General features: G+C 65.6%; 5 protein-coding genes across 5 annotated transcripts; 1 reads left to right on the top strand and 4 right to left on the bottom strand.

The window, feature by feature from the left end:
- Positions 1-56: 56 nt before the first annotated feature.
- Positions 57-3,068, bottom strand: MNEG_1486 (Glutamyl-tRNA(Gln) amidotransferase subunit D; the record flags this gene model as incomplete). Its single annotated transcript, XM_014050032.1, has 9 exons — positions 57-170; positions 676-759; positions 942-981; positions 1,233-1,301; positions 1,765-1,809; positions 1,985-2,037; positions 2,369-2,449; positions 2,583-2,766; positions 3,052-3,068. 9 exons carry the CDS (start codon positions 3,066-3,068, stop codon positions 57-59), a joined length of 687 nt encoding a protein of 228 aa, XP_013905486.1.
- Positions 3,069-6,397: 3,329 nt separating this feature from the next.
- On the bottom strand, positions 6,398-8,471 carry MNEG_1485 (Zinc finger CCCH domain-containing protein 10; the record flags this gene model as incomplete). The annotated part of the gene is made up of 3 exons (XM_014050031.1): positions 6,398-7,295; positions 7,504-7,652; positions 8,400-8,471. The coding sequence occupies 3 exons, from the start codon at positions 8,469-8,471 to the stop codon at positions 6,398-6,400; spliced, it is 1,119 nt and encodes a 372-aa protein (XP_013905485.1).
- Positions 8,472-10,603: 2,132 nt separating this feature from the next.
- MNEG_1484 (hypothetical protein) lies at positions 10,604-11,633 on the bottom strand (the record flags this gene model as incomplete). The annotated part of the gene is made up of 3 exons (XM_014050030.1): positions 10,604-10,835; positions 11,094-11,210; positions 11,461-11,633. 3 exons carry the CDS (start codon positions 11,631-11,633, stop codon positions 10,604-10,606), a joined length of 522 nt encoding a protein of 173 aa, XP_013905484.1.
- A 1,994-nt stretch (positions 11,634-13,627) lies between these two features.
- MNEG_1483 (Charged multivesicular body protein 5) lies at positions 13,628-15,672 on the top strand (the record flags this gene model as incomplete). Its single annotated transcript, XM_014050029.1, has 6 exons — positions 13,628-13,716; positions 13,907-14,018; positions 14,283-14,402; positions 14,738-14,842; positions 15,083-15,232; positions 15,586-15,672. 6 exons carry the CDS (start codon positions 13,628-13,630, stop codon positions 15,670-15,672), a joined length of 663 nt encoding a protein of 220 aa, XP_013905483.1.
- Positions 15,673-16,546: 874 nt separating this feature from the next.
- MNEG_1482 (putative ADP-ribosylation factor GTPase-activating protein AGD15) lies at positions 16,547-19,169 on the bottom strand (the record flags this gene model as incomplete). Its single annotated transcript, XM_014050028.1, has 5 exons — positions 16,547-16,597; positions 16,824-17,024; positions 17,214-17,338; positions 17,823-17,880; positions 18,399-19,169. The coding sequence occupies 5 exons, from the start codon at positions 19,167-19,169 to the stop codon at positions 16,547-16,549; spliced, it is 1,206 nt and encodes a 401-aa protein (XP_013905482.1).
- Positions 19,170-19,379: the final 210 nt, after the last annotated feature.

Here is a 19,379-nt window from a genome sequence, read left to right as displayed (position 1 = left end):
GGGGTGGCATCCCCCGTGCCCGTGCCCCCCCCCCCCACACACGCGAAACTGCCCGCTCACTCGCTGGTCATCTGTGGCCCCGCCTCCACCCCCAGCGCCATGGCCGCGGCCCCGGCCTTATAGAGCTCCGGCTTGAGGTCCCCCTTGGCGCACTGGCTGGTCAGGCACACCTGGCAGGGCGTATTGGACGCCATCAAGCGCACGCACATGGGGGACGGCGGGAGTCTGACATGTGAGCCAGGGGGGGGATTTTGGTATGAGAGAGAGTGAACAGACGCAGTCCGCACGAGAGAGGGCAGACACAGTCCAGGGTCCGGGGATGCCCGGCGGAACGTGCTGGGGGGGCTGTCGGGCCGGCGGCACGGCGCCGGGGGGACGTGTAGCGGGTGCTGCGCAGAGCCGGCGGAAGCGCGGCAGGTGGTGCCATTTCAGCAGCACATATGCGCGCGCGCACGCGCGCGCGCGCACACACACACACACACACACACACACACACACGCACACACACACACACAGCACGCACGCACGCACGCACGCACGCACGCACACGAACGCGCAGACACATATACACACGCGCGCACACACACACTCTCTCTTACATACACACTTACACCCACACACACACACACACACACACACACAAACACACACACGTGCACATACACACACCCGCACCTTGAGCCCCTTCTTAGTCTGGTCCTTGAGCCAGGGCAGCCACCCCAAGTTTGCCGAGTCGGGCATGTTGCCCACACCAAACGTCTGGAGACCGAGGAGCAAAGCGTTTCGTACATGCAAAGTTCAGCTCGCGTCACAACCCCAAACAAGCCGCGCAGCGATCGTGCGCCGGCGAGCGGCGGCGCCGCACAGAGGCGCAGACGACAAGCACCCTGGAAGCCTCGGGGACCGCCGCGGCGGGGGCGGGTGCGCGGGCGCGCGCTCACCTCCAGCACGACGCCCTTCACACCGCGCGCCATGAGATCGCTGCGGCGGCGCCAGGCGGGGCGGGGGCGTGCGCGGATGGGGCCCAGGCGCGCGGCGGGCAGGCCGCGGGCGCGCGGCCGGCGGACCCGCAGGGGCCGGGGTGGCTTCGCGGGCGCAACCGCCGCGCGCCGGGGCTGTCTGCAGCGAGCGGCTGCCGCAAGCAGGGGGGAGGGTGGTGACGCGCCGGCGCTGACGCGCAACCCGCTCCGGTCCAAGCCCCAGCCCCACGACACACGCGGGCCCCTCCCTACCCGTAGCAAAGCCGCGGGTCGCTGCCGGGCACGATGGGTATCCTGATGACTGCAGGGTCGAGCAAGAACCTGGGGGCTTGGAGAGGAGGAATGCATGGGGTCAAGCGCCTGATACTTGCGGGATGTGTGCGTGTGTGCATGTGCGTGCGTGCGTGTCTGTGTGTGTGTGTGTGTGTGTGCGTGCGTGCGTGCGTGCGTGCGTGTGTGTGTGTGTGTGTGTGTGTGTGTGTGTGTGCGTGGGTGCGTGCGTGCGTGGATGGGGGGGGGGGCCGCGTGGCGCAGAGCCTCACTTTTGAACCGACCTGCTCTGATGATATCTTTAGTCAAGCGGTGCCGCGGCTCCGCTGGCTGGCCCCAAGGGGCCCACAGGCGTTGAGCCGCAGGCCGACCGCAACCTTTGGGCAGCACTGCTCCACAGGCTGGGCAAGCTACCAGTCCGCGTGGCTGGACTGGTCACTTCCAGCAGGTGACAGTTTATGACACGACAGGCTGACACAGGGTGAGGGGGGCGACGTGCTGTCGGGAATCCCACCTGGGTCGGTAGCTGCCCTCCAACTGCAACAAGAACTTGTGGTTCCTGGGTTCGAAAAATGGGGCGAGGGGCAGGGCGGGTTCTGGGTCTTGTGCTACACTGAGTCTGGAATGTGGGGTCGCCGCTTCGCCGATCAGCTGAGCCCCGTGGCGGCTGCGACTGTGCGCGCCGGCGGCCCGCGTGCTGCGGCGCCTGGCTGTCGGAGCAACAGGCGGCCCACCAGTCAACGCCGATGCCCAGGGTGGCCAGGTAAGGGTATGTGGAGTCGAACGCCTGTGAGACAAAGGAATGAAATCAGGGGCCGTGCCGCAGGGCAGAGGGGTGCGAGAGTGGTCGGTGCCGCTTGCATGGGACGGAGCAGAAGCGGGGCAGGCGGCAAAATCATGGTGAATGCGCCAGGAAATTTCCCATTCCAGTTTTCATGAGGCATCTAGGTGCACAAAGCTCTCCTTTATCTGGTGCCAGCAAGCAGGGAAGTGCGGGTGCGTGAGCAGGGAAGCACGTGCACACGTGCAACCAAGGTCGCCAGCCGTGGTGGGAGGCGCTGGCGGGAGCTCGGGGAGCCGTGCGGATCCCAGTTGCGGGGCCCCCGGCGCCGCGCCACCTGATAGGAGCTGGAGTCGACCTTCTGGGCCCTGTTGCCGCGCATCAGCTTGCCGCCGAAGCAGATCGCCACCTCAGACCACTGCGGTTGCATTTCGAAGGGCAGCAGCCAACACCCCAACATATTTTACGAAGCCTGCGTGCATGCACCCTTGCCTCATTCCGCCGTCGGAGCGCAGCAGCGCATCCTTGCATCGCCCTTCACGGGCACGCACCCCAAGCAAGACGCAACGCACGCGGCGCCTCGCCTGCACGTGGGGCGGCGTCTGGCCGGCAACTGCGCAGGTGAGGGCGTCGATCAGGTTTTGCCGCGCGTCCGTCCGCGCGCTGGCCAGGGGCATCTGGCTGCCGGTGAGCACGATGGGCTTCCGGAACCCCAGAAGCATCAGGCTCAGCGCGCTGATGCGAGGCGGGGGATTTCAGAGACGACCGAGCGGTAGAGGTCGGGGTGGATGGGGAGCGAAATGGGCGACGGTTGGGAGTGGGTGCGGCGCGAGTCTGGATGGGAGCGGCTCTCAAATGCCACTCTGCTTACTCAAAAGGCTGGGGCAGGAAGGATGCCAGGGCGTCACGAGACACGGCTTCGCGCGTGCTGCCGCCAGCTGCCCGGTGGCCCGCAACCAGTGGGGCTCGTCCGAGGCGACAAGCTCCCCAAGAAGGCATGGCTGAGGGCGGGGCCCCCACCTGGCGGTGTAGGCCATCGTGTCTGTGCCGTGCACAACCAGGAACGCGTCATACTCTGCCCTGCAAAGCCGGGGGTTCGGGAGGTTTGGACTCTTGCTGCCTGGCGTCGCAGGCACGGGCTGTCGGCATTAGGACAGTCTTGGCGATGGCAGCGGTCGCGGCCGGCCGGGCAGCGGGAGCGATGCGCCCCAGGGCCCCACCTGTGCCTGTCCAGCAACCGCGCGATCTCCACCCACTCCCTGGGGCCCACCCTTGGTATGCAGGGATACAGGGGAGCAGTGCGCGGCTCGGCTGAATTGGGAGCCTTCACATATCAAGCAGCCCGTTGGCTCTACAGGTGCGGCCAATCGAGGTCGCATGCACGCACACATGCACGTCCACCCACACATGCATGCACACACACACACACACACACACACACACACAAAAATACACATGCACATGCACACACATTTGAAGTCTACCTGCCCCGTCACCGGGCCCCTCACCCCACCTACTGCTGTCCTTGTTGAAGGGTATCTTCAAATCAATCTGGGCAATCCTGAAGGAACGAAATGCGCACCCAAACAAGGACGCACGTGGCGTGAGGGGGAAGCGCGCTGCAAAGTGGGCAGGACGCGAGCGTTGCTGGCACGCGGCTGCAGGCGCAGCGGGGCGCGGCGGGCGCCTCACGTTCCTAGCTCTGGTACGACATTGAACAGATTTGACAGCATGTCACCAGGCTCGAGGCCTTCGGCGGGATGTATGTGAGCGCGAAAGGCACATGAGTGCGTAGGCGAGTGTGTGTGTGAGGTGTGTGAGGGGTGTGTGTGTGTGTGTGTGCATGTGCGTATGCATGTGCATGTGCATGTGCATGTGTGTGTGTGGGGGGGGGGGGTGCAATCCGCAAACACTCTGCTGGCAGCCGTGTTGCTGACGCCACCCCTGGACGCCTGGCCGAAGTGCCCGCTACCCAAGCCGGCCATCCCGCCAAGCCCCGCCCCGCACCGCCCCTGCACTGTGGTGCCCCTTCCATGAAAATGAATCTCCGCTTCAGGCGGCCGTGCGTGCGCCCCACCCTTGTATTTCCCGCCAGTCCCTTTCTTAAGCCGCAGAATTCCGTCTTCGCTCGCCGTGAAGCTCTCGGCTGCGTCCATGCCCAAGGTGCCGCCCTGGCGACGCGTGCATGCACGTGCCGGTGGCATGGAGCCGTTAGACCACCTTATCCAAGCCGGCTCGCCGCAGCGGCGGGGCCGCAGGTGAGCCGCGACCCTCAGATGACAGCTGGGCGCGTGAGGGGGGCTGGCCTGGGGTGCACGATATGCATAGGGCCCAAGCGGCACGCTGGCAGGTCAGCCCGCCACAGCAGAGCTCACTGTGTGAAGCAGCAGGACGCGTGGCCGCCGCGTCGCCACCCAGCCCGCCTCGGCCGCGCTGCGCTGCCTGCTGCGGGCACCGCCGCCAGCGCCACCCGCTCCACCGCCGGCCTCGCTGCCGTCCGCCTCGTTGCCGCCTGCACCAGCGCTTGCCGCAGGAGGCGGGGGTGGCTCAGGCACTGCCGCGCGCGTCCTTCGTTGGGTGGGCCTGGCGGCGGCCTTGGCGCTGGGGGTGCCACCTGTTGGGGAGCCCCTAGGGTCGGGGCCGGGCGCGTCACTTGATGCCGGACGCCGTGCGGCCACTGTGACCCGCGCCCGTGCTGCGACCGCTGGGTGACATATAATGATCTTATGTGTTCTGGTTAATGAATGCGTGGGGTGCACGTGCAGGGCTTGCATTCCGGCGGCAGATCACTCGGGTGCACGTGTGGTGTGCTTGATAATAATTCTACGGACAGGATTAGTATGATACTTGCGTCATGTATGCTTGATGAGGGCAGGACGCAATACTTGGGCCAGCGCGACTGATGGTCCGACACGTGTGCGCTTTGCCAGCAAAGCACGTGACGAGGGCGGGACTGTGCTGGTCAGCAACATGGGGCCTAGCGCGTAGGCAGGACGCCAATCTGCACGCATCAATGTGTTACACTTGAAAATGTCAATCGCGCTCTGCCCGTCGGTTGACTCTCCTGGCGGAGCAGGACTGCTGTGACCAGCCGATCTAGTCAAACCGTGAACCGTTGACCGCAGGTGGGCAAGCTCAAAGGCATGCCTGCGAGCCACAGAAGCTGGTTGCATGCGAGTATTATCCCAAAAAAATGCGTCCCATCCCACCACAACAGCATGCAAAGCGCTTGCTCGCCCTGTGTGCTGTGGGGATGCGTTGAGGCGGCCGAAAGCCCTGAATGGGCGAGGTGCAGGGCGCGAGCACGTAGCGCCGCACCCTCTGCAGCAGTGCCTGGTGGCCTGCCGCGCGAGGATCAAGCAGTCTCAATGTGATCTGGTGCTCTCAACCCAAAAAAAATTCAGCGTGCCGTGTTTCGCGGCGCCGTGCGCGCGCTGCGAGGCGCGGTGCCACGCAGGGGACACAAAACAGGCGCTGACGCCGCAAGCTCGTGCTTAAGGGAGGACTCGACGCGGCTGTTGTGCGCGTGCAGCGGGTGGGGGAAGGGAGGGCCCGGGGCGCCCCTGAAGTGCGAAATCCTTGAAGCGCCGTCGCAGTGGAGGCGGGGCGCTGCGCGCGCGGCTGGGCCGGATATTCCGCGCCCACATGTGCGGCGCGCTGCACGCGGGGTTGGTGGTTCATGCGGGCTCGCCAGGGGCCCGCCAAGCGCGGGCAAGCAGCCAAGGCGCCGCCCGCCTGTGAGCGAAAGAGCGCGCGCCTCGGTCCCGACTCTCCTCGGCAACTTGCAGGGAAACACAAATGTTGCAGGCCGTGGGTTGGGGGAGCCAAAGTGGTCCAGACTAGCAATAAGGTGCGGCGGCAGGGGGCGCCGGCGCCGGCGGCCCTGTGGAGGCGCCGTCGCCGCAAGCTTCGCGGGGCAGGTTGCGGTGTGTAAGGGGTGGCGGATTTCGATTTGTGGGCAGAGGCGAATGCGGTGTGTAAGCCGTTGCTAACGATTCAACGGCGCCGGCGCGCGGCGGCTTAGAAGGGCCGCTCTCCATCAGAAAGCACTGCATCATGTTCCGAGCCCCCAGCCGCATTCTGCGCCAACGGGCCCGGCATGGCGCCTGTTGGGTGCGCAAAAGCGCGCTCCGCAGCGGTGGGGGGGGGGGGAGAGGGCGATCAACCTGCCCGACGTGAAGGGTGGGGGGTTGAGTATTAAAGCTTGCGGCGTGCCAAGCTGGGCGGTTTGGGTAGCAGGCGAGGCTTCATCAAAAGGCCGTACCGGGGTCACACCCGGGCCCCCGCGCCCGCCAGAGGGCGCGCTTTCAGGCAGGCCGCCCAGCAAGCGGGGTCGCAGGGTATTGTCTGGGGAAAGGCAGGCTTCTCAGTAGAAGGTGGCCAGCCCATGGGAATGGCCCTGCTCCGCTTGCAGCGCCCACAGGTAGTCGCTGGCCAAGGCAGTGGGGCCGCTGCCGGCCTGCAGCCCGACATTCAGGCCCGAAACCAGCAGACAGAGCGCATCCTCCGAAGACAGCACACCCACGCCGGGCGCGCCGAAGCCGCACGCGCGCGGCGCGGGCGCCTGCGCCTGCGCCGGCGCCGGGGCGGCGCCGTCCCACAGGCCGTACGCGGCGGTGCGCAGCAGGCCACCGGCGGGCGCACCTAGGGCGGCCGGAGGGAAGCCGCCCGCAGGGGAGCCCGTCGGGGCGGCGGGCGTCGCAATATATGAAGGGGAGCTGTTGCCGCTCGACAGGACGGACCAGTCGCTGACAGACCAGCCGCCCGGCGGCTGGGCCTGCAGGCACTGCGCCGCGAAAGACGCGTCGGGCTCAAACTGGCCGAGCAGCTGCTGCTGCGGCATGGCCTGCTGCTGCTGCTGCAGCGGCGCCGCCGGCACGCAGGCCGCGAGGCCCGGCGGGGCCAGCCACGGCGCGGGCGCCGGCGCGGCCACGGGCGCCGGCGCCGGCGCACAGTAGCCCTGCGAGCCGCCCTGATGGCCAAAGCCGTCGCCCATGCCCATGCCGCCGTCGTAGCAGTCATCGGAGCAGCGCCCGCCGCAGCCGCCGCAGCCTCCGTGGGCGTGGGGGCGGCCGAGCAGGCCGGCGGCCTCCGCCGCGGCCATGACGTCATCAGCTGAGGGCGAGGGGTGGCGGACCTCGTGTTGGTAGTGCGCGAAGAAGCACATGGGGCGGCCGCAGGCCGAGCCGTGCTGGCAGATCTCGGTCTTGAAGCGGCTGGGGTGCAGCCAGTGCTCAAAGACGTTGTGGGCGTAGGGGCAGGACCTGTGTAAATGTTGGATTGCGTGGCAGCAGGAGGGGCGGTTAGCAGAGTCTGCAGGGCAAGGTAAGGCAAGACACTCATGGCCAAAGCGAGCAACCGGCAGCTGGAAACCCGCGCGCCAAAAACGCTGTCAGTGAGGCCGCCGACGCCAGCGTTTCGCAAAGCGAGGCCCGGGCTCACACAAGGCCGCCCGGTGGTCGCCGCCCTCACCTGCCCTTGCGGCAGGCGCGCCGCGCCTTGGGGCAGAGCTTGGGCAGGTGCGTCTGCGGGGGGCGGCGCGTCACCACCTCGCCGGCGTGGGCAAAGGGGCAGGCGTCCCAGTCGTCGCGGCCGTGGTCTGGGTTGTCGCAGTCGACCACCTGAGGTGGTCCAGAAAGGGTAAGGGGCGCCAATACAAGTGAGCAGGGACGCAGAGCGGGGGCAAGGTGGTCTGCAGTTTGCAGCCTTTGCTGCTGGTTTGGGGGGAGGGCGAGGGGCAAGTGGCACGACGCAAGCGGAGGCGCGCGGCGCCTGCTTTCAATGCAGCAGGCGGGCGGCGCGCAGCAATCGCTCCCCTGGACGCCCGCCACATGCGCATGGCGCGGGCGGAATTGGAGCGGCAGGGCACGCGGCGCCCACGGGCAGGCTGCAGCCGTGCTCGCCTTGAAGCACCACATCATGAATTCGTCCGCATATGGCGACGGTGTGCGCTCCTTATTCCCCTACAGAGTAGCGAAAGGGGTGTCGCGGTCAATCGCTGGCGCGTGGGCGCAGGGTTTGGTGGTTTGAGGGGCGTGTCAACAGGTGCGCGGGTCGCTGCAGCGATGAGGCCCCCCGCTCCCCTCATGTCAAGGCGACCATGATGCCGCAGGGTCCCCCTCAAATGGCCGAAAAGTGATTAATTGACTATGTATGTGTAGCAGAGTCGATGCCCGTGCGACATGAGGGCGCCCGGCAAAAGTCATCCCGAGGGGCCAGGGCGTGCAGCACCGCTCTCGCGACCAATGATGCACACGAGATCAACCGACACGAGTTTATGGCTTCCCACGCCACCGGAAGGTCCATCCGTGCGCGTATGCCGAGGGGGCAAACTCTGGCCATCACGGAAAACTCGCCTCGAGCCTCACCTGGGCCTGCAGATGGGTCTGGTCAGGAGGAGAGGCCGCGGGGCCCGCCGCGGGGAATCCCAGATAGCACATGGTGGCGGGCGCACAAGGGACTGGCTTGTTGCGTGCGAAGTCGGCAAGGGCGGGCCTCGGTACGTTCAAGACAAAATAGATGTATCAGGAGATAGTGACTTTGCACATGTGTTCGATTGAAACGTGACAGCTTGTGATTGTTCATCAGACAGGGCATGTGCACTCCTCGGTGCCGCTCGGCTTTTTGTGAGCACCGAAGCACCTCCGACACGGCCAGAAAGCCATATGTAACATTATTGAAGCATCAACCACGCCGCTGCGAAAAAGTCGGGCACTTTGGCGACGTCAGTCTCAAGCTGTGCCCAGCTGTTGCGGCGGCCGTGGCGTGCGTCCACCGGCCATGTACCTACCGGGCCCGTCTCCAGAGGCATCCCTGCCCGTTGACCTGAAGTCTGCTCTGGCCGCCTAGTAGGCACGGCAAAACAGGGCTTCAACAGTCATTTGTGCATGGCCACCGCCGCTGACATGATGACATGAGCACAAGTCAGGATGTGTGTGGGGAGCCGCTCTGAACTTTTGTGAGCTTCTAACCATGGCACACATTAATACTGGGACGAAATCACACCTGCGCGCGTGGCCAATTTGCGTTTTGTTTGCTCAGGTTGATAAGTTGCTCCGTCGTCGTGACGGCGTGCCAGCAACGCCAGGTGACACTGCCACCCGCACCCAGAAGTGGGCGCTCCGTACTCATCAGCTGGGGCTGGCGACAAGCTCAGAGCCCTTTTGCTGGCGTCATTTGCAGCTGCCCTGCGGTTGAGGGGCGGAAGAGATTAGTAGCAGCCAAGAGAGTTGCAAGCAAGGCCATGCGAACACCCGCCAGGCCGGCGTCAAGGCGTTCAACTACTGCTCTGATCTGCATGCAAGCTGTTGGATCAAGGCGGCCGCGCCTTCCAGCTATTGAATGCACAGTCGTCAGCACTGGGATGTCAACGATCGCGACCGGCTGCCTACCAATTAAGGCGATGGCGCCTGTGCGGCTCGCAGTTCCAAGGGGCGCGCACTGCGATCCCCCAGGGCTGCCCGCCTGTGCGACCAGCAAGCTGCATTTGCTGAGCGCCGTCGCGCCGCCCAGGGCGCCGCGCGGAACTTCCCATTCCCACTGCTCCCAGCCGGCCGCTGCGCCCGTGTCCTGCACGACCGCTGCGCTGACCACCACCTCTGAGTCAGGGACTGCATCCAGAGTGGTGGCGGTGGCCGCTGCCTCCCGATCGCGGGCAGGCGGCGGCGCCAGCAGCGCAATGCAGCGGCCGTCTGTGCTACCTGGCCCCTCGCCATCCAAAGCGGAAGCTGGCCCTGAAGAGACTTCACAGGGCGCCAGGTGCAACAGCAGTGCCGTGACGTGGGCGTGGTCAGATGTGTGGCGCACAATGCACTGCACGCGCATTCCGCAGTTGGCCGGCGGCAATGGGATGTGCAACTTGAACAGTCGCAGCACATGCGTGGCTGAACGCCCAGCCTGCTGCTGCTGCTGCTGCTGCTGCTGCTGCTGCTGCTGCTGCCGCTCCTGCTTCTGCTGCTGCTGCTGCTGCTGTTGTGGTCGCGGTGGATGCGGCCGCTGCCACTGGCTGTCTGCGGTCGTCGAGCCGGCCACGCTCCCAGGCGCCAAAATTACCGCGACGCAGCTACCTCCTTCGTACGCAGCCTCGGCGGTGAGCTCCAGCCGCAGGCTCTCGTCAGCCTGCGAGCATGGGGAGCCGCGCTGGCACTGTTCATGCTGCTGGGGAGCCGGCGGTACTCACGCGTGTGGTGTGCTGCTGCACTTCTGCGGCAGCACGAGGGCCTAGCAAACGGGAGGGTCCAGAGGCCAACGTGGCCTGTGCGCGGGAGTGACTCACCTCCGCCTGCGCCATGCACCCAGACGGCAGCAGCTGCGTGCTGGAGAGGTGCAGCCACGCGCGGCCATCCACTTTGCGGCCGCCGCTGTACAGCGCTCGCCCAAAGCCACAGTTAAAGCTGGTTGACAGGGGCAGGCGGCAAGGGAAGGCGCGCTGCCGGCCCCACGCTTGCTCGACCTGCAAAGCCCGGTTGGGTCCCAAGTGTGCTCATTAACGCGGTGGAATTGTTTGCTGTCGTTTGAAAAAAAGTGTGGATTTCCTTTGCTGGGCCGGCAGCGACTACGCAGTCAAACCCCGTCACGCAAAGCCCCACGCTGTCGAGCGCGGCTCGCGCACCCGCCGCCACCAAAGCTCCTGCACCGCCTCAAATTCGGAGCGCTCGTGGCACTCCAGCGTCCAGCCGGGCGCAAACAGCGCCGCGGAGACGCCGGCCTTGGTGATGGCGGTGAGTGCGTTGGTGACACCGAGGCCGCCGCCGCCAAAGGTCCCGCGGCCAAAGACATCGAATCCAAAATACACGTCCGTTGCCCTGCGGCGCCGGTGAGGGTGGGAGAAGGTATCTCAATAAAACCCGCAAGCAAACTGCATGAAACCAAGGGACGGACCAGGCGCAAGGCAGGTTGCGCCAGGAGCAGAAGCCAGGGAAAGGCTGGGCCAGTAGCAGAAGCCAGGGGTGCTGCAGTAGTAGCGCAAGCGTTGACCTGTCTCCATGACCAGCGCTGCAGGGGAGCCCAGATTGTGCCCGCGCTACTATGCCTAAGGCAAGACACATGGCGTGGGTGCGCACCTGCCGCCCGCGGCCGCCGCGGCCCTGCGTGGTGTGTCTTGCTGCCAGGCATAGTTGGTGAAGAGGCCATCACACAGGTCGAAGAACGGCTCGTTGAGAGGGGTGAGGCCGTTCTGCCTATTGTGGTGGCGCCGAGGCACAAATGCGGGGTTGGTTCAGAGGCGAGTGAGCGCATGTGGTCAGCAGCAGGTCAGGGCCCACTGAAGGGAGAGGTTCCACACAAAGCATTGGGTCAAAAGGGGGCTCGTTCCTGGAGGGTAGTCTACACCGACATTGCCTCCGTATTTTCATGCGCCAAGAGCGAAGCAGGCAAAAGCGGCCGGGGCCACAGCACCGGGGCTGGCCGGCCAGCAGCTAGCGCGCGCACCAGTGGAGGCGGCCGCGTGTGGTGACGGCGTCGTACCAAATGACCTCGGAGTGCGGCACCGCCGAGTGCAGGCGGGCGCGCAGGTGGCCCAGGAAGTGCTTCAGGTTCTGCAGCTGCCTGTGCGACAGCGGGTTCTCAATGTTGATCAGCCAGCCCTGAAGCAGACGCGGCATGGTGGTTTCAGGGATGTTTCTGCTGTAGGGCACGGGAGCTGAGAAAGGTGGGTCCCGAGGTTTGAGATAGGCGCCCCGCACATGCGCCCCAGATGCAGAGAAGGCGCCACCTTCCGCGGCGTCCCAGCTGGCGAAGGAGCGCGCGGCGCATTTCAGGCGTCACCCGCGAAAGGGTCGTGTGCAACCAGCAAAGCTGCAGCCTGCCAGCTGTCACGCTCCTCACAAAAGCATTTTCTTCGCCCACAATCAGCGCAAGCACCCGCCCCCTCAATTTCCGGCGCTCACATCAAAGCCGTAGTGGGCCGCAATGTGAACGAGCCGCTCCGCCACTGCCAGCGCCGTTTCGTGGCTGCCAAACAGCCGGGCGCAGCGCTGCGAGCCGAGACGGAACTCGGTTATGAAGGTCCCTAGGCACTGCGGGGGGGGGGGGGGTTGAGGCAGTCGAGCTCGATTGCCCACCCTCCAAGGTGGGGAGAGCGCGATCGCGGCAGTGCTGCCAGGTCCACAATAAACAGGAAAAAAACTCTTGGGACAGGAGCAGCGGTTTGTCTTGCAAAATCAAGGGTCCGAGGAAGAAAGAGAGGCGGTGCACTTTGCGTCCGTCTCTCCCTCTCCCCTGCCCTTCGGTCGAAACTCAGGCCGCGACCCTTGCACCCCTCGCGCGCGCCTTGGTGCCGTGCGTATGGGCCGCCTCGATCCAGCCGCGGCAGGGTATGGTCACCAGGTGGTGGCTGAAGTACACAAATGTGTCGACGGCGCCCCAGTGCCTGCAGGGGTTGAGGGGTTGAGACGACCGAGGGCTCGCGGCGGGCTACCACCGAACCATGCGTTGAGCAAGCGGGAAGCGACCTCCTCAAAACCGCCTACGAAGCTGGCGTGTGCAGTGCAGCGCAGCATGAGGGGCACGGTTATCAAGCCCATAGGGGTCTGCGAGCAGAGGCATGGGCGAAATGCAGCCTCTGGGGGTGGCGTCCGCAGCCGCGCGCGTCCGCCGCGCCCACCACAGCCGGTACTCCTGGCTGCTCTCAGACTCGGGCAGCCACACGCGGTCAACAGCAGCGTCGTTGCCATAGCCTCTGAGAAAGTGAAAGGAAACAGTTCGAGAGCTTGAAAAGACGAGCTTGGCGCACCAGTCAAAACGGCAGGCTCAAAAGATAGGCAGGGCCTGCACTGCATGCCCACACAAGGCACGCCCAGGCACGCACCCTCGCATGTCGTGGCACACCAGGAGCCTCGGCCGGGCCGCCCCAGCGCTGCCCGGTGGCGGCGGCGGCAGCGGCACACGCGATGCGCAGGGGTCGTCCGCCGACGCCGGCGTGGGCGGCCGCCATTCAAGCAGCTGCGAAACGGACGGCACGGGCGCGCAGCGGCGCGCGGGGCCAGGGTCTCTCGGGGTCGGCGCCTGCCCTGGTGACGACTGAGACTGTGCAGGACGCTCCCTGGCGGCGGCGATCTCATCGTGGTCGACTACGTGTCCACAATGGCGTGTCCACCACGTGGCGGCGCGATTGCAGGCCTGAACAACGCCGGCCCACATTCTTACAGGGTCAGCTGCGGCAAACCAGGGCGGCCTGCGCGCTCGCTGATGGGTGCACGAGGCGCCACATGCGACCCTGATAGGCGGTCTGAGCGGTGCAATGTTACAAGATCAGCATACGGCTGCTCCAAAAGTACTGGAAAGCTCAGCCCCGTAGCCGTTGTGGTGGCGAGGCTTGCGGGAAGCTACAAGACCAGATCCGACCCAGACAGTTCTCTATGTGGTAACCAGCACTCGCAGCTGATTGATGCAGCTTACGAAATTTCATGCGCCTGTCACTTGAGCTTGGTCGTGCCAACTCTACACTGCGCACGCAGTTGCTTCTACTAAGCAGCCCAGCGTCCCAACGTACAAGTCAGCGTGGGCGGCGTCGTGCGCTTTCACGGGATAGCTGTAACCTTTACAGTTGGGCTGTCTGCTGTCCGGGCGCGTTGGGCAAAGCAGCAGCGGCGCAACCATGCGGCGCATCTTCGGCGCGCCGCAGAAGAAGGAGCCAGCGCCCACGCTGGAACAGGCGGGCGACCGCCTAACCAGCAGAGGGGATAGGTGGGTGCTTGACAAGCCGCCAGCTGCGGCTCCGCTGGCCTTGCTGCATCCCCAGCACGGCGCCCTTCACGGACCCGCAGTCGCGTTGCCGAGGCACGCTGCCGTTGCATGCAAAGCCGCATACCGCATCTTCCCATTGCACGCCAGCCCAAGCAAGCCGCACGTATCTCTGGTTTCTGTACAAACATAGGCTAGATGAGCAGATCCGGAAGCTGGACGAGCAGCTGATGAAGTTCAAGGACCAATTGAAGAAGACGCGCCCGGGGCCGGGGCAGGAGGCGATCAAGCGGCGCGCCTTGCAGGTGCGGGCGAGTTTAAGAGGCGCCATCACACAAGGCCGTGAAACCAATGCTGTTGCCGAGTGAGGTGGCCAGGCAGCCGCGGGTCTTGTGCAGCCGCGCAGGGGACGCAGTGGAGGGTCGCCCATGCCGGCGAGGTGCGGCGAGTGCGTCGGTCCCGCGAGCGCCTGCTGGCGCAGCCGCGACGCAACTTCTGTCAAGGCAGCCGTGCGGCCGCGCGGTTGCCAGGCGATGCCAGCGTTTTGAACCGGACAAAATGCGCTCCAGGTGCTGCGGCAGAAGAAGATGTTTGAGGGGCAGCGGGAGACCCTCTACAACCAGCAGTTCAACATGGAGCAGACCAAGTTCACTGTCGAGAGCATCCAGGACACCGTGCAGACCGTGCAGGTGAGGAAGGAGGCCCAGAGGGGGCATGGGCGCGGTACCTACAGTTGTCGTCACCACAGACCTCTCACACCTCTGTTGCGAGACGAGGGTTTGTTCAGCAGCGGCCGTGCAGGCACGCGTGCCCGCACGCGTGCACATGCACGTGCATACGGTATGTGTGTATGTGGGCGTGCGTGCATGCGTGCGCGTATGCGTGCGTGTGCGCGTGCGTGCGCGCGTGCGCGCACACGATTGCGTGAGGGTCCGTGTGGTTCCGGCCTGCACTTTTCCCTTGCCAACCCTCCGCCCCTCCACGCGCCGCCGCCCCCGCCGCCACACTTTCGCCCTGCGGCCAGGCGCTCAAGGGCGCCTCCAAGGAGATGCGTGGCGCCATGAAGGCCAACAAGGAGCTGGACCTCAACTTCATAGACAAGCTGCAGGACGAGCTGGCCGACATGGCGGTGGGCGGCCGGGGCTATGTTGTCCACGCGCGTGCGCTCGCGTCCTGGGGCTGCTGCCGCTCAGATTCTGTCAGCACTACCGTGGTGGTGGCGCTGCACGGCGGCCTGGGTAAAAAGCCCCAAAGGCAATCCTGGTCGCAAGCCCGGGATGCCTGCGGCGGCGCGTGGTCCCGAGAGTCGTTGTCACTGCGCGCCCTGCCCGCCGCCCCTCCCCACCCCGCACACCCACCCATCCCCCAGGACCTCACCAATGACATCAACGAGATGATGGGGCAGTCGTTTGCCGTCCCCGAGGACGTGGACGAGGGGGACCTCATGGCTGAGCTGGACGCGCTGGAGGGGGACATGATGGCGGAGCCAGCGGCGGGGGGAGTGCCCAGCTACCTGCAGGTGCGTGTGAGCGTGTTCGTACAAGAGAGAGTTTGTGTGGGTGTGTGTGTTTGGGTGTGTGTGTGTGTGTGTGCGCTTGCGTGCGTGCGGGTTCAGGTGTGTTTGTATGTGGAGGCTGTTGCGAGTGGGTCGGAGGAGCTGGGAGGTGGCACTCGCTGAAGCTTGGTCCAGCATCGGGCTGCATGCGGTCTCAGAGCCGACCGCCCCGTGATGGGCCCATGCTGCTGCGGTGCGGCGCGCGGAGACGCAATCGTCTCACGTCAGCCTTCAGCCCGCTTCGCCGTCGCCCCTTGGCCCATCCTTGCTGTGCCTCTACTAACCCCTGGACCCATCCACACTCCTCCTGACCCCAGGAGCCCGACCTTCCAGAGCTGCCCACGGCCCCTCAGGCCAATGCGGAGGAGGAACTGGGGCTGCCGGCCATCGCACAGCGCACGTGACGAGGGCGGCCGTGCCCTGGGCTGCCCCACGCCACGGCCAGCCGCGCCCTTCGCGGGTGTTTGGGGCGGTCGCCGGGGAGGCCTGCACAGTTCGCGTTGCATGCTGGGGGTCTGCCTATATGCGTGGCACACAGAGCGCTGCTGCCATTTTGTTTTGTGCCGTGCGCCCTTTCCACGGTCTCGGTGTCCTTTGTACCCTTCCCCCTTTCATGCTGTGAGCAGCATTAGTGACACGCCGCTGCACCAACGCCGCAGCTGTCTGCGATATAGTTTCGCCCGTGTGTCGCCGCGCTGTCTGCGATCCCCCTCAACAGCTCCCCAGCGTCTGTTGGTTCCTGTGGCCAAATCCAAACCTGGGCAGGACCCAGAAGCACCCCTGTAACAAATGCAGACAAAACCACCACAGCTGGGCCCTGGGTGAGGCTGGAGTCAACTCTAGGGGATGTGGTTCGAACCAAAACGCACACATACTCTGGCGCGACACCTCAGCACGCGCAGCCTGCAGGTTGGGGCCCACGCGGGCCACGGATGCGGCCAAACGCTCAAACGCACCAACGCCACAACTCAGCATGCACGCCAGCTGAATGTGCCGGCGATGCCAGGCTGTAGCACCGGGGCGCTCTAGATGAGGAGATGGTACACGCGCCGCTTCGGCGGCGGCGACAAATCTGCGCACCCGGCAGACTGCTGCAGGCCGTGCGAGCAAGACGCGTTGGTTGTCAGCTGTCTGCAGCGCTGTCAGCTGACGGCAGCCACCGGTGGCGGCGCAATCCGCAGCTTGATCGAACCAGCAGGGGCGGCTGCGGCGCCATTTCAAGCTGTTGAGAGCCGCTGCAAGGAGAGGTCTGGTCACGTTGCAACTGGCCGCATCACATCAAACAGTGAAGGACGTGCCGCAGCCGCAGGTCTCCGTGGCATTGGGGTTCTGGGAGTCGAGGAAGGAGGGGGGCAGAGGCCGGTAAATGCGTGGCTGCTTGGCGCCGCTGCACATCCCTGGTGCCTTTGCTCATCCACTTGCACCCAGCTCGTTGCCAGGGTGCCCCCCTGACCCTCAGAACCTTGACCATGCATGCGCCAAGGCTCGGCGCCGCTGCCCAGCCCGCCGTCGCGACCCCCGGAAACGCTGGGCGCCGCTGCGTGCGGCTCCGCACCTGGAACTTGAAGCCGCCGCCGATCAGCGCCGCCGAGTAGTCCAGCTGCATGCCAAACAGGTACAGCAGGCTCTTGGGGTCGCACACGAGCCGCAGGCCGGACGCGTCGGGGCTGCTGCCGGCGGACAGGAGGGTGTCGTCGGGGCTCAGCTTCTCGGGGGCCTCAAAGTCCATCACGTACGACATGCCGCTGCACCCGCCCTGGTTGTGCGGGGGTTTCGAGGGCACGGCGCGCGGCGCGGTTGCTGCGGGTCGGCCGCTGCGGCGCCGCGGCTGCGGGTGCTGTTTGAAGGACCAGGGAGCTTCAAAGGTTGCCGCTGTGTGTGGTAGAGGGGCGCCGATGCGCGGCTGCTAAGGGGGCATGGCGCAAGGGGGAGGGGACGCGCGCACCTGCTTGACGCCGACGCGCAGCAGCAGCTCGTCGCCGCCGACCTCGCTGCGCATCTTCTTGAGGTGCGCCAGCGCCGCGTCGGTCAGCGTGATCGCCTGCATCTCCGCCACTGGGGCGGCCGCGGCTGCGGGGGCGGAGGGGAGGGAAGAGCGAGGCGGTAAGGGGTGAGGCGGCGGGGCGGGGTGGGTGAGCTGTTCGCCCTGCGTGGAGCGCATCGCCCGCCGTGCCCGCAAGCCAGCCGCGCCGTTCACGCCACCAGGCTGGCACGGCAGCTCCCGCGTGTAACGCCTCTACTAAAACCAAATGGAGTCTGAGAAGCCTCGCGAGCCAGAGGTTTCTGGATCTCCAAAGGTGGCAAACCCACCCGTCTCTCCGCCCGCCCTTGCTAGCCGCGGAGCTGGGTGCCGTGTTACTGCATGTTGGCTGCGTAGCACGATGGGTCGTTGCACATGCCGCGCGACCCTCGACGTGGCAGAAGAGGCGAGCATCGTGACCGGGCGCAGCTGGACTGTTGCTGTTCTTGTGTGTTGTGTATGCGCAAAATAAAAAGCGAGGGCAACTGATGCCGTGAACGCCTCGACCACAGCAGTAACCCGCTCCAAGCGTACCTGCTAGTGAGCCGCCCGGCGACGCTTTTGCGGCAGTCTTTGGATCTACCGCTGCAACCTGTGGTTGGCGCAGCTGCAATTTCACAGACTTGTGCGAGCGGGGCCCCTCAACTTCAGCACACTTGTGGCACCGGCCGCTAAAGCCAGAACGGCGGAGGGAACGCTAGTGTAAACTGCTTGGGCCGGCCGCCCTCCAACCCCCTCCAACCTGGGAGTTTAGAGCAGCTGTGGTGCCTCTCCAGCGATGAGCCCGGTCGCAACCTTTACACCGCCTCGGCACTACCTATTGCAGGCCCCTGGAGCACCGACCTCTGAACACCGACAGCAGGCCGCAGCTTCCTTGTCTTCCTGCTGCCGTGCTGAGACCAATCCCAGCATTACTACTTCGAAGCATCCGCACCAGGGCAGGCTGATATTCATTTAAGCAAAGCTGCAGTACTCATGTCGCCCATCTTCCCTTGATCGGAAGCTCCGCGTCGCCCACACAACAAGCCCATCAACGCCTGATGCTTTTCAGGTGGCGTTAAGTTGTTGCCAACCACCAAAGCAGCGGGCCTGGGAGCTGCACTACCGCACCGCCACCTTAGACGAGCTGCTGAGCAAAGCGAAAGGGTCCGAAGCGCCGGTGTCGACCGGGAGCGCCGCCGAGGCAAAGTCGTTCCAGCCATCGTCACCCCAGTCATCCTCCGCCGGCGGGGCGGGGGGCGGCCGGGTTGTGGCGACCACAGCCTGCTGCTGCTGCTGCTGCTGCTGCTGCTGCTGCTGCTGCTGCTGCTGCTGCTGCTGCTGCTGCTGCTGCTGCTGCGACGGCTTGCCTGCTGCCGCCTCTGCCGTCGCCGGCGCAGGCGCCGCCACCGTCTCTGCAGCCGTCGACACCGGGCCGCCAGCCGCAGCGTCGCCCGCGCCGTACGGGTGCGCCCGCCAATTGTCGATGTCAGGTGGCGGCGCATCCTCTGCAGCAAACTTGCGCTCGACATACTTGCTGCGGATGAACCCCACCAACTGCGGGTTCGGGGCGCCGCTCGGCGGCCGCTGGAAGCCGGCCGGGAGCCGCGCCTCCCAGTAGTGGTTGCCCCGCAGGTTGCCCATGACGCCCATGAACTCGACCTGGCGCGGCAGCCAGGTGTCGAGGTTGCAGGAGCGGACCTGGGAAATGTGGACGCCCAGGGAGCGGTGCACGCCGCTGCAGGTGAGGCACACGAAGACACCCAGGTTGACGCTGGCCCACGTCGGGTTGCGCGTGCCGCAGTCCGCGCAGCCCCTGTTGCCCTCCTGCTTGGCGAGGAGCGCCAGCTGCTTCTTGTGGCGTTCGTTGTCCTGCTCGCTCACGCCGCGCTTGGCGTTCATTTTTGCGGGGTGTGTGCTGCGGTAGTGCGCAGTTCAGGCGATGCGGGAACCAGGAGACGCGCGCGTGCGCCACAGTGGCTGCTGACGTGTGGCGTCCTGTAAACGTGGTTTGTATGTTGATGTTTTTTGAATGGATTGATGTTTGCCGCCAGCTGTCGCTGAGGCGCCGCAAACACCCCGTGAAGGTAGAGGGGAGAGCATGCATCGGAG

Source organism: Monoraphidium neglectum (genome assembly GCF_000611645.1).
Source record: "Monoraphidium neglectum strain SAG 48.87 unplaced genomic scaffold scaffold00149, whole genome shotgun sequence".
Classification (NCBI taxonomy): Eukaryota; Viridiplantae; Chlorophyta; class Chlorophyceae; order Sphaeropleales; family Selenastraceae; genus Monoraphidium; species Monoraphidium neglectum.
This window is presented reverse-complemented; position numbering and strand designations above follow the sequence as displayed.